This window comes from Mustelus asterias, chromosome 16 (genome assembly GCF_964213995.1).
Source record: "Mustelus asterias chromosome 16, sMusAst1.hap1.1, whole genome shotgun sequence".
Classification (NCBI taxonomy): Eukaryota; Metazoa; Chordata; class Chondrichthyes; order Carcharhiniformes; family Triakidae; genus Mustelus; species Mustelus asterias.
Genome location: NC_135816.1, coordinates 42,887,868 through 42,901,672, shown reverse-complemented (window position 1 = coordinate 42,901,672; position 13,805 = coordinate 42,887,868). Strand labels below are relative to the sequence as shown.

Below are 13,805 nucleotides of genomic sequence, written 5' to 3'. Positions count from 1 at the left end.
GTGCAAAATAAAAAATAAATCAAGTAGGTTGGATTCTTTACAAGCGAAGGAAAATTATATTCTGTAATATTCATGTATCCACAGGCAAATGGGTGTAACTTTCGTTTAATTAGAAATACAATTTAATAATCCCATTGAGACATTTAATTTAGAATGCATATTATTTAATGAAATGACAGACTGAAGCTATGAATGTTATAGGTATTGATGATATTTGAGGCATTCACATTTTAACCCTATGAATGTCCTAAGGTCCAAAGCAAATAGGCTTAATAAGAACATTTTCTACCAATAAAACCTTCACCTCTTCTTGGATTCAGAATACAAGCACCCATCAATGTTTTATTTTTCAGGAAAGATTATTAACCCTTCCATTTGAATGAGCCCAAGAATGGTTAATCACATTCTTGTTAACTCAAAACATGTTGAATCTGCAGAGTAGTGTGTAACAAACTACAGATACTTTTAAATCACAGTCGGTGGTCGGTGGTTCAGAGGCCAGGAACTACAGTTCCCAGCAGGCCTCTGGTCTCCTGCACATGTGCAGTTTGCGTTCTTTTACATTTTTTGGGCCTTCTGTGCATTCGCCGACCGGAGAATGGTCACACGTGCACATTTTCTTGATTTCACTGTCTTCAGGCCATATGCAGAAGAAAAAGGAAACAGTGCAAAACTGCAAGTCAGTTGACCTGAAGTGGAGTGTCATTGCAGAGAAGCAGTCATAAGGAGCAGGATGTGAGGAGAAGAGAGAAGATCACAAACTAAGAAGAAGTTCCTGAATCAATAAGGTCCCAAACCAAGGAGTGGGACAGAAAGAGGTTACAGGCAGGGAATCAGAAATAGATCCCATTGAGTCAAAATACAGGAGCAGACAAAAAGGCTCCGAGTTAAAGGAAGAGCTGCAGGGAGCAGACTTGAGGCAAAGTAGGCTTGAAAGGAGCCATGAAGTTCCGAGGAGGCAGCCAGCAGTTGGTGATTCCTTACTGTGGGCCTTTTGAAGCAGCGATGTTCTGCTTGGCATGACCAAAGATCTGAAATTGTGTGTGGAAGGTGAAGTATACTCGGAATTCTAGGAGAAAGTAATCATGGAATGTGAGTTTGAAACCCAGAATCTTGGTTGAAAGCTCATGGGAGCAAACTGTGGCGAGAGCTCCAAGGTGAGTTCTTCAAAAATGGAGCCTGGAAATCCTCGGAGGAAAGACAGAGGGCAGAATTTTCTGTTTTTGAGACTAGGTGAGACTAGGCAGGTGGCTCCAGCAACAGCATTTCCACTGGCCAGAATGGTGGGATCCCACACCAGATTCTCCATTTGGAACCTCATTAATTATGCAAAGGTGAGTTCCCTTCAGAATCACCTGTGGTCAGCACCCATGCCCCCACTTACACCTCTACCCACCACATCTGGAGTCTTTGTGCATACCCTTACTGTAAACGCTGTGGTATCCCTTTGAGCTCCTTGTTTGTGAGCTTTTCATGCAACCTTGTTGGGGTCCAGCTTCCCTCTCCTCAATCTTCCCTCTGCCTTCCATCATTTGTCAGCCTCATCCACGTCCTTGCATCTCTGTCTGCCATCATACCCTCCTGCACCTCCACCCCTGCCTTTGCAGAGCCCTCCTTCCACATTGTCCCTCCTTGTCTTGATTGACCCAACCCCCCCACCACTCTGCTACTCAACTTGCACCCAATCCCAGTTGAGCTTCGGACCATTGGAATCGAGGGTCCATGAGTCCTGCAGGAAAGTGTTATCCATAAAGATCACTTTATAAACATGGTGTGTTTCCATTGTGTTAAGAAGTTAAAGGAGAAATACTATGCAGTAGTCTAGTGTATTAGTTGCCTACTTTGAAAAATATAGTCATTATCGATCTTAGTTGACTTGTTAAAGGCCTTAAAACACAAAATCTTGTCATGTGATTCTTGGAACCACAGAATCTCTACAATGCAGGAGGCCATTCAGCCCATCGAGTCTGCACCAATTCTCCGAAAGAGCATCTCACCCATGCTTACCCCCTCACCCTAACCCCGTAACCCCACACATTTACCACGGCTAACCCACATGTCTTTGGACACTTAAGGCCAATCCGCATAATCTGCACATATTTGGACTGTGGGAGGAAACTGGAGCACCCACAGGAAACCTATCCAGGCACAGGGAGAACGTGCGAACTCCAAACAGAGAGTCACCCAAGACTGGAATCGAACATAGGTCCCTGACACTGTAAGGCAGCAGTGTCATCGTGCTGCCCTTTCTGTAGGTCGGTGGGAATTTTTTTTATGAAGAAAATTCTCAGTCTCTACGGGAATTGTAATACATTTTACAACACATACAGTACAGAAAGTGAAATACCTGCAGTAACAAGAAATGCATTGTTTGCTTAATTGTTTCAAACTTCCATGTCTTTGATGGTCAGATTTCAGAGTTCACTGCAATAAAATCAGATCCTCTTTTACATTTGAAAGAAAATGAATTCAGGAATTGTGCTGCTGTGTGTGAAGCAATTTCCTCCTGGCACCCGGCTCAAGTTGCAACACGCTGCCTTTATGCACCAGAAATCAATGGAAGTAACAAATACTTAGTCTGCAGTTTGAAATTGTTCATGCTGCTGGTCTGAATAAAGTGAACAGCATCACTGGCACTGTGATCCACCAGGTTTATTTGGTAGCAAATACCATAAGCTTTCGGAGCGCTGCCCCTTCGTCAGATGGAGTGGATATCTGTTCTCCAACAGTGCACAGACACAGAAATCAAGTTACAGAATACTAATGAGAATGCATTCTAATTAGTATTCTGTAACTTGATTTCTGTGTCTGTGCACTGTTGGAGAACAGATATCCACTCCATCTGACGAAGGGGCAGCGCTCCGAAAGCTTATGGTATTTGCTACCAAATAAACCTGTTGGACTTTAACCTGGTGTTATGAGACTTCTTACTGTGCTTACCCCAGTCCAACGCCGGCATCTCCACACTGTGATCCACAGCAGGTCAACATCTATGCCGATGCAAAACTTGTGAATCAGAATTCAGCGCTTGTGTCTTTTAAAGAAAAGACAGGAATCTTGGGGCAGATATTTAACATTGGCATTGTTCACAAAGCAAAGCCGGTAGCAGAGCAACCTTCATAGGTTTTAGATTTCATGGGTCAAAACTATTCTTTTATTTACTCTAAATTTCAATCCTTGGTAAGACACATCTATTTGGTAGACTCAGTAAAAATGTGAGGTGATTACAATAGTTCTCTCATACTCTGCAGTCTCTGGTCCTCATATTTTACATTCAAACTGTATTTAATGCAATAATCCTTTTGGGGGATTGGGGGGGATCTTATTTCCATTCTTTCTCATTCACAGGGCTGACAAACAAATTGCAGAAAGATAAGATTTGGCACAACATTAAACTGAATTTAAAAAAACAACATTGCTTCATTTGTGCTCAGCATGTTAAGGCAATAAATTAGGAAAAGTGCTATTAATAAAAATGACCGGTGTGTGAGAAATGCACCAACACGCTCACTCCCACACACACACACACGCTCATCCATTCCTACGCACTCACTCATTTCCGCATGCTTACCATACACACACACACAATCTTTCACATGTGCCAGCAAGCCTCTTTCCCCTAACCCTACCCCTCTCCTCTGACCCCGGGCTCCACAGCGTCTCCTTCCCAGGGTCCCAGTAGCCAATCTCTTCTTCACGGGACACCAACCCCCTCTCTGACCCTCTCCCTCCTTGCAGAATCTTTCACTTCAACTTAACTGTTTGACTGTCATTTTGAAAACTGGCTCCGGCTCCACATAGTAGGGCTAGGGGGGGTTTGCTCTGGTTTGCTGCCCATGGGATGGACAAGTCTGCTTTATTAAATCAAAGCATTTTGAATTTATATGGGAAATTAAAACTGATATTCTTTTATATAATGTCAACTGGAATATATGTTTGTTTTACACAATGCTAATGCTGCATTGTGAAACAGCATAATGGTGCGTGGATTTTCTGCTGCATAACTAAATAATTACTCTTGTTTATGTCAGAATTTTAAACCTTTCATCGCAACAAATAACATTTTATAACACAAAGTCAGTTTCGGGGAAAAAAATCAATATTTTGAAGAGTTCAAAAGATTTTCATATACTTGGATCATCTTATAAACTTTTATCCTTTTTGCCTCTGAGCAACTAGTTTAGTAACTGCCAGATAACCAGTCATATTACACAATTCAAGGTCTCAAAATTGGGAGGCATAATCTTTTGTTAAATTCATTTGCACAGGAAACATCAAATGTAGTATAATGAGAATTATTGGATCGTGGGTCATTTTAATAAACTAGTTGTTGGTTGACCTTCGGGTGAGCTTATGTTTTGCAGAGATAAAGATGTTTTTGTATGTTTATGTATGCTATGTTATTAAGCAATGGAGTAGATTTTTGACAAGGCTATTCAGTAAGGCATCCCAACACTGGGCTGTTGTAAAACAACAAGCATTCCTATTGCCTCACCAACTTTTATGTGCAAGTCTGGGGGATGGAGGGTCAGTAAACTTGCACACACGCATGCGCACACACATACACATACACATGTGACTGAGTAACATAAGTTCTGATCAGGCTCACTTGGAAAATTGATGGTTTTTGTGAGGCTCAGGGCAATGTACCTCAGTGCATTCAGTCACTTAGGTATCAGGAAAGCCATGACGCACCTTCTACAACTCAACAACATTCATATTCAAAAATGAGAAGTTTGCAATATGAAAGAATTACATTGAGATAGACACCAATGAAAAGCATGAAATTGCTAAATTGAAAATAAAATTGCCCAATTCCTATGAACCTTCACATTTTCAAATTGATTCGATGGCTCACTTTATTTCATGTTCTGTATTTAATTTTACTTTGAATTAAATATTCTAATTTATAATTGCTGATTTAGACTTTTAAATTGGGCTTCATAACACTCAGTGTTCGGGTGCTAAGGTTGCCTTTCGGGAACCAAAATAAGTCCAATGCACATGCATGTAATGCTGCCATAATTCGTGCTGGAATGGTCATGAACATGCACACAGTTAACTTCCTCTGAAAGATCAAGAAGTCACCAGCCATACCGTTTTGGAGCTTTATGCTCCAACCAATGCTTTCTCTTATCACATGGCTGAGCACATGCTAAGCAGTTGGAAGGACAAGATGTTTCCAATCAAAGTCAATTTGACAAACAAGCAGCATACTTTTCCCCTGTACTATAAATGGTTTTCATCATTTGAAATTTGACATTCTTGTGTTTGTCCCGATGAGTGCAAGATGAAAAGCTTTGGCAACATGTCTCTCTTTTCAGCAATAAACTTTTTTTCTCAATACTATTTAATTATCAACAGATCATTAGTAGATACGTATATTAAAGACCTCCCAACCCCAGTAGTTATCATGAACTTGCAGTTTATGTAAATCAAGAGAATTTTCCATGTCAATGTATGTTTTTAACCAACTGTTATCCTCTGATGGAGGCCAGAAAAAAAGGGTTTGATATCAGGGTTGGGTTGCCTCTTCTGACTGGAGGCATCCTCCCCTTAAGGTCTGGTGACCTCTGGATCTCTCTCCCCACCTCCAGTGTTGTTGATCAGAGAGAAGGTGAAGTTGATACAACAGTGGAAAACCGTGATGCGAAGTGGAAGGTGGACATCGCAAAGGAGTGAGCGATTCCGCCATCAAGCTTGTCCACCGTTATGAAACACAAACGAACATCTTGGTTCAGCAAACAAATACCCTCTCCAGCAAGGGAGAAAAAGAGAATGGTTACGTATTTCAACGCTGAAGAAACTCTGCTAATGTGGTTCAAGGTGGCCTGAGCAGAGACCATACTAATCTCTGGTCCAATCCTGCAGGAGCGAGGAGTCAACCTGGCAAAGATGCTCGGGTGCATGGAATTCACCTGCAGCAACGCAAGCCTGGACTGATTCAAGATAAGGCACAACATCATCTTCCATGCTTTAAGGTGTGGCAGTGATGGCAGCAATGATAGATTATTGACCCATAATGGTCTTGTCACATCTTGAATGCTCAGACTGCTCTTAGATGTTTAAAGCAAAAGAGGGTAGAAAGTAATAGTGGAAAGACGAGCAAGGAATGTGTCACAGCTGTGCCAAAATGGATGGTACCAAAAGGCCACCGCTTCTTGTGGTAGACGAGTCAAAGAAACCATGGCCAGAATTTTCCGGCCATTCACGCCGGTGTCATTCTCCAGTCCTGTCGGCAATGCAACCGGGCGGCATGGGGTGACGTCAATGGCAATTCCCATTGACAGCGGTGGGACCAGAAAATCTCATCGCTAGTAAATACCGCATCACCTCCCGTTGGTGGGAAACGTGGCTGGGAGAATCTCACCCCATGTTACTTCTTGAATGTCAAGACAATACTCATGCAGCACAACACTAAGAAAACTGTCTGGATGACCTCTGGCTTTTTCAATGCAAAACTTTGGTCTTTTGCAAGATCAGGTCACTGTAAGGTGTGAACAAATTGAATAAAGTCTTTTTTACACGGTTTATGCAAAATTATGTTTCTACTATAAATAGAAACATAAAAATTAGAAGCAGAAGTAGGCCATTCAGCCCTTTGAGCCTGCTACACCATTCATTTTGACCATGGCTAATCATCGAATTCAATATCCTGATTCCCCACTTCCCCCCTATCCCTTGATCCCTTTAAGCCCCAAGAGCTATATATAATTTCTTCTTGAAATCAGACAACGTTTTGGCCTCAACTACATTCTGTGGTAGTGAATACCACACATTCACCACCCTTGGGTGAAGTAATTTCTCCTCACTTCAGTTCTAAAAGGTTTACACCTTATCCTCAAACATTGACAGCTAGTTCTGGACTCCCCCACCATTGGGAACATTCTTTCTGAATCTACCTTGTGTAATCCTGTTAGAATTTTATAAGTTTCTATGAGATCCCCTCGCACTCTTCTAAACTACAGTGAATATAATCCTAACCGACTTAGTCTCTCCTCATATAACAGACCTGCCATCCCAGGAATCAGCCTGGTAAACCTTCGCTGTACTCCCTTTATAGCAAGGACATTCCTCCTCAGATAAGGACACCAAACTGTGCGCAATATTCCAGTCGTGGCCTCACCAATGCCCTATACAATTGCAGCAAAACATCCCTATCCCTATACTCAAACGACTCATTCGAAAAAATTACCAACGGGCTATATCTATGGTCATTTGGAAACATACTCTTGTAACTTTAAGTCATTTTATTTCTTCCCTTGTGCAATTCTCCACACCATACACTTAGACTAGCCGAACCAACCACTGCTGGTGGGATCCCAACCTATAGCTAATGTTACTCAAAGGCTGTGTAACTGGAAAGTTCACAGAAGTGGCCTGGTAGACCCTCTCATGATTCCAGGGGACAGTCACCTTGCCTGTACTCACTGCCTCCCCAGCCTCTTTATTGAATTGTGATTGAAAAATTAATGCACAAAGTATTGCTGGTACCAAAATGAACCTGGCCACTTTGTGGCACAATGTAATAGAATGTCAACGTGCCACCCACTTATCTGCTAGTGCAATGGAACACTGTCCACCCAACTGGCGAGGACCAGTTAAAAAAAAAGTAGACTCGTAATTTACTTATTCAAAAATAACTCATTAAATTTTTGACACAAAACCTATTGAGTGTTATGAAGAAAACAAGAGTAACGTGATCACCCATTTACTTTTTCAGTCAAGAGGAAGAAATGGCATTTAAGTAAAGTATCATGGTTTAGACTTAGTAGAAAGAGCAATGACTGAAGTCAGGAGGGCTGATATATACCACAACACGGAGGAACAGATTGCACCAATATTGATGGAGTGAGCTCCACCCTTGCAACACTGGTTTAAAATTTTAAGTATATTTGTTGTTGAACTTGGGAGAGATATCAACCATTGTACCTATCACATTTCCAATGTCGGTTGTCCATAATTAAATTTATGGCCCTGATCTAATGTTCATTGCTAAGATGTAAAGGCACCCTGTGGCTGACTTACATTTTGCATTACTATAAAATAAATTATTGGCAGATATGGTGCCAACAACCTTCATTATTAGAAAATTCTCCTTCCAAAGCTATCTTCCACTATCCAGCCCCCCCCAGAATAATTACACTCTATTGGTACTAAAATCCTAGTCATGTAGGGGCAGCCCAATGGCATAATGCAATAACGTGCTGACATGCTGTACCACAGAGTGACAAAACATGGGTTTGTTTCTACCGTTCCTGAAATTGTGAATTCTTAATTTCTGCATGAGCTTTCTCAAGAACATAATTGTGTGCGATATACTTGCAGAAAGCAGCAAACATTTTTAAAATTGTCCATATTTTGTACAAGTCAATAAGATACTTCATATCCTATGTAAATAAATCTCATTGGCATTCAATACATCAAATAACCGTACAGATTTACCTCATTGGCTTAACTCTGCTTATAATAGAGAACAATTACTTTGTGGACGTCTTTACGTTCAAAAATTAAAAATCCTCAGAAGACAACCTGAAAGAGAATTTTTAAATCATCCCAATAAGAATCACCAAACAATAACAAAAGTTTCTTGTCACTCAGGCACAGTAAAGCATTAGGAAGAACGGACTGCAAAGCACACCAACCGCTTTGTAAGGTCTGTTTGCCTCCAGACAGCACTCCACTGGGCAGCATACCGGTTGGAGTCAGGCCTTTTAAAGTTAAAACACTCTCGCTCTCCTCTCTGAAAAACAGACCAGAGAAGTGTGATTTTTTTTTACTGTGTTTCACCTTCTTTAAACCTCCGTCAATTATAGACTCAAGTGAGCCACTTACTGTAAAATTGTAAAACAGGATTCCTGAATCCATGATTGCATGGAGATTAATTGTCACAAAAATAGTGCCCATTCCCTCGAGTTCCACTCATGATTTCTTCAACCAATTGGTTTCAGAATAATCAAAGTCAAGTTGATTGTCAACTGAGCATGTAATATGGGTGGTACGGTGGCACAGTGGTTAACACTGCAGCCTCTCAGCGCGCCAGGGATCTGGGTTCAATTCCCGGCTTGGGTGACTGTCTGTGTGGAGTCTGCACGTTCTCCCCATGTCTGTGCGAGTTTTCTCCGGGTACTCCAGTTTCCTCCCACAGTCCAAAGATGTGCGGGTTTGGTAGACTGGCCAAGCTAAATTGTCCCTTAGTCCTCAGGGGGACTAGCTAGGGTAAATGCATGGGGGTTATAGGGATTGGGCCTGGGTGGGATTGTGGTCGGTGCAGACAGGATGGGCCTCCTTCTGCACTGTACGATTCTATGATTCAGAGTATCTATTGCCTGCCAGCTGGAGGGCCAGCAAAAGCTTTGTTTAAGCCTCCTTTGGGCAAGGCCCACTGAAATTAAATGTCAATCAGGCCAGCGGCTGGCCTTCCCTGGGATCAAGGACCCCAGGGACAGAAATCCCGGCCTCTGAATGCTGCCAGCCACAACCATTCCCGGCAGCACCTGGGGGAAAGACCTAGGATCATTGTGGAACCCAGGCCACAGGTGAGTGAGGACAGGCTGGGACTTGTGGGTCACCAGAGAAGGGGAGGACGGGGTCAGCAGCAAGTGCAAAGGGGGTCCTTCTCAGAGGTTCCCACTTCCCATTGTCTTGATGCTGGGTCACTCAATCAGGCATCGAGTGCCTGACAACAATGGATCCACCTGGGAGCTCACAAGCAACAGGACTTACTTTATAGGCTTTCTGCATTGCGACTGCCTTGCCTTCCCACTGTTGGTTGGCAGGATGAAGCCCTTAAGTGGACATTAAGTACCTACTCAAGGGCTTCAATTGGGGGAAGGGCAGAAAGGCTGTCCAACAAGCCTTTGTGTCCAAGATGGCAGGGGTCATCATCGCACCCCCCCACCTGATTAAATGCCCTTCCCACCTGCAATGTCACCTCAGTGGAGGGTATTAAATTGTACCCTACATTTGCAACACACAAATGTTTGTTTAGATTATCAACAAAGATTTAATGTTAGAGCACACTCCATTATAATTTACAATTGGCATACATCCCTCTAAATCATTTAACTATTCAACAAGAAATTACATTTCTAAATCTTGACGTCATGTTGGAGAAGGAATACAAAGATGATTTCAACTCTTATTCCTCACTTCAGGGTTTGGTTGAAATTCTGTTCCCTGCAGAACCTGATAGCACAACTTGACTTTGGACAGATATAATAGAAGTGACCTGATTTCACCAAATAGTGTAGGTGGCTTGAACAGTTTTGTGAAAAATAAAACACTTATTGTGTAAATAGTGATTAGAATGTCAATATGATTTTTTATCCCATGAAACTGTAGCCACCTTCTCTGCTGTAACCATTCAATGATTGTACGATCATTACAGTGCTAATGTGTTAATGTTTGCTTCACATCGAAATCACAAAAAATGTGTCAGATAGACCTGGTAAAATGTATTGCAAATTGGAGTATTCTGTGCAGTTTTGGAATCCCATGATAGGAAAGAGCCATGGAAAGGTCACAGCAAAGATTCACTTAAGTTATATAGCGGATGTAATAGATTGTAGTTATGGTTGAAATTGGATGACCTGAGGAGATTTTCCAAATTAGGAAAGATATTTTGGGGTAAATAGTGAAGGTTTTCACTGCCTGGTAGATCAATAACAAGAGGCAAAGACAACATTTTCTCATGTAGGATTATTAGAACACCTGCTGGCAAAATTGAAGTGATGATGTGGAGATGCCAGCGTTGGACTGGGGTAAACACAGTAAGAAGTCTCACAACACCAGGTTAAAGTCCAACAGGTTTATTTGGTAGCCAAAGCCACTAGCTTTCGGAGCGCTTGCTGCTACTTCGTCAGGTGAGTGGGAGTTTTATTCACAAACAGGGCGTATAAAGACACAAACTCAATTTACAAAATAATGGTTGGAATGCGAGTCTTTACAGGTAATCAAGTCTCAAAGGTACAGACAATGTGAGTGGAGAGAGCGTTAAGCACAGGTTAAAGAGATGTGTATTGTCTCCAGACAGGACAGTTAGTGAGATTTTGCAAGCCCAGGCAAATCATGGGGGTTACAGTTAGTGTGACATGAACCCAAGATCCCGGTTGAGGCCGTCCTCATGTGTGCGGAACGTGGCTATCTGTCTCTGCTCAGCGACTCTGCGCTGTCGTGTGTCGTGAAGGCCGCCTTGGAGAACGCTTACTGAAGATTAGAGGCCGAATGCCCGTGACCGCTGAAGTGTTCCCCAACAGGAAGAGAACACTCTTGCCTGGTGATTGTCGAGCGGTGTTCATTCATCCGCTGTCGTAGCGTATGCATGGTCTCCCCAATGTACCATGCCTCGGGACATCCTTTCCTGCAGCGTATCAGGTAGACAACATTGGCCGAGTAGCAAGAGTATGTACCTTGTACCTGGTGGATGGTGTTCTCACGTGAGATGATGGCATCCGTGTCGATGATCCGGCACGTCTTGTAGAGGTTGCTGTGGCAGGGTTGTGTGGTGTCGTGGTCATTGTTCTCCTGAAGGCTGGGTAGTTTGCTGCGGACAACAGTCTGTTTGAGGTTGTGTGGTTGTTTGAAGGCAAGAAGTGGGGGTGTGAGGATGGCCTTGGCGAGATGTTCGTCTTCATCAATGACATGTTGAAGGCTCTGGAGAAGATGTCGCAGCTTCTCCGCTCCGGGGAAGTACTGGACGACGAAGGGTACTCTGCCCACCGTCTTCCGTGTTTGTCTTCTGAGGAGGCCGGTGCAGTTTTTCGCTGTGGTGCGTCGGAACTGTCAATCGATGAATCGAGTGCCAAATCCTGTTCTTATGAGGGCATCTTTGAGCGTCTGGAGGTGTCTGTTGCGATCCTCCTCATCTCAACAGATCCTGTGTATACGGAGGGCTTGTCCATAGGGGATGGCTTCTTTAACGTGTTTAGGATGGAAGCTGGAGATGTGGAGCATCGTGAGGTTATCCGTGGGCTTGCGGTACAGTGAAGTGCTGAGGTGACCGTCCTTGATGGAGATGTGTGTGTCCAAGAATGCAACCAATTCCAGAAAGTAGTCCATGGTGAGTCTGATGGTGGGTTGGAACTTGTTGATGTCATCATATAGTTGTTTCAATGATTGTTCACCATGAGTTCAAAGGAAGAAAATGTCATCTATGTATCTAATGTATAGCAGGGGCTGAAGGTCCTGTGCGGTGAAGAGGTCTTGTTCGAACCTGTGCATGAAGATGTTGGCATATTGAGGTACGACTTTGGTTCCCATGGCTGTTCCATGTGTCTGGATGAAGAACTGTCTGTTGAAGGCGAAAACATTGTGGTCCAGGACCATCCTGGACCCAATGTCTTCACTTTCAACAACCAGTTGTCTGTACCTTTGAGACTTGATTACCTGTAAAGAGTCGCATTCCAACCATTATTTTGTAAATTGAGTTTGTGTCTTTATTTGCCCCGTTTGTGAATAGAACTCCCACTCACCTGATGAAGGAGCAGCAAGCGCTCCGAAAGCTAGTGGATTTTGCTACCAAATAAACCTGCTGGACTTTAACCTGGTGTTGTGAGACTTCTTACAAAATTGAAATGCACAGTAGCTATCTGGAGAGAAAAATTGGCTAAAGTATAGAAAAGAGAGCTGCAGTGAATTGATATTTTTAGATTAGAGTGAGATAAAAGTGATATTTCCAAGGGTTCGATACCACATCCATTGTTGTTTTATATACGTTAGTTATTTGGGCTTGCGGGTAGAGAGCACAACTTGAAGTTTTCAGGTGACACCCAGATCCCTTTGCCAGGAGTGTTGATAGGCAAAAGGATCTGGGTGTACAGGTACACAGGTCACTGAAAGTGGCAATGCAAGTGGAGAAGGTAGTCAAGAAGGCATACGGCATGCTTGCCTTCATCGGCTGGGGTATTGAGTTTAAAAATTGGCTTTATAGAACCTTAGTTAGGCCGCACTTGGAATATAGTGTTCAATTCTGGTCGCCACACTACCAGAAGGATGTGGAGGCTTTGGAGAGGGTACACAAAGATTTACCAGATGTTGCTTGGTATGGAGGGCATTAACTATGAGGAGAGGTTGGAGAAACTTGGTTTGTTCTCACTGGAGCGACGGAGGTTGAGGGGAGACCTGATAGAAGTCTACAAGATAATGAGAGGCATGGACAGAGTGGATAGTCAGAAGCTTTTTCCCAGGGTAAAAGAGTCAATTACTAGGGGGCATAGGTTTAAGGTGCGAGGGGCAAGTTTTAAAAGAGATGTACGAGGCAGATTTTTTACACAGAGAGTGGTGGGTGCCTGGAACTCGTTGCCGGGGGAGGTAGTGGAAGCGAATACGGTAGTGACTTTTAAGGGGCGTCTTGACAAGTACATGAATGAGATGGGAATGGAGGGATATTGTCCCCGGAAGTGTAGGGGGTTTTAGTTAAGTCGGGCAGCATGGTCGGTGCAGGCTTGGAGGGCCGAAGGGCCTGTTCCTGTGCTGTAATTTTCTTTGTTCTTTGAAACTTGGAAGTGTAGTAAACAAGGAGAAAGTTAGTAATAGACTTCAAGAGGACATTGATAGTCTGGTGAAATGGATGGACATGTGGCACAAAGAAGTATGAAGTGATTTACTTTGATCAGAAGAACGAAGAGAGGCAATATAAACCAAATGGTACAATTTTAACAGAGGTGCAAGATCATAGAAACTTGAGGTGTATGTATCCAAGAGTTGAAGGTGACAGGATAAATTGAGGTTATTAACAAAGGCATACAGGGCCTTTGGCATAATTTCTAAATAAAGGCGAAAGCAAGGAAGTTATGCTAAATCTT

The 13,805-nt window shown here is 42.9% G+C and overlaps 1 protein-coding gene across 5 annotated transcripts in view; it reads right to left on the bottom strand.

Annotated features, from left to right (window-relative positions):
- LOC144505132 (protein phosphatase 3 catalytic subunit alpha-like) overlaps positions 1 to 13,805 on the bottom strand; it is a 342,133-nt gene that overhangs the window by 15,973 nt on the left and 312,355 nt on the right. For 4 of the 5 annotated variants that reach the window (XM_078231023.1, XM_078231025.1, XM_078231022.1 and 1 more), the window contains one exon: positions 8,646 to 8,743. In XM_078231023.1, the coding sequence (XP_078087149.1) occupies positions 8,646 to 8,743 (98 nt within the window). Of the gene's footprint in view, positions 1 to 8,445; positions 8,533 to 8,645; positions 8,744 to 13,805 lie in introns of those variants that run through there. The other variant, XM_078231024.1, reaches the window with a different exon arrangement.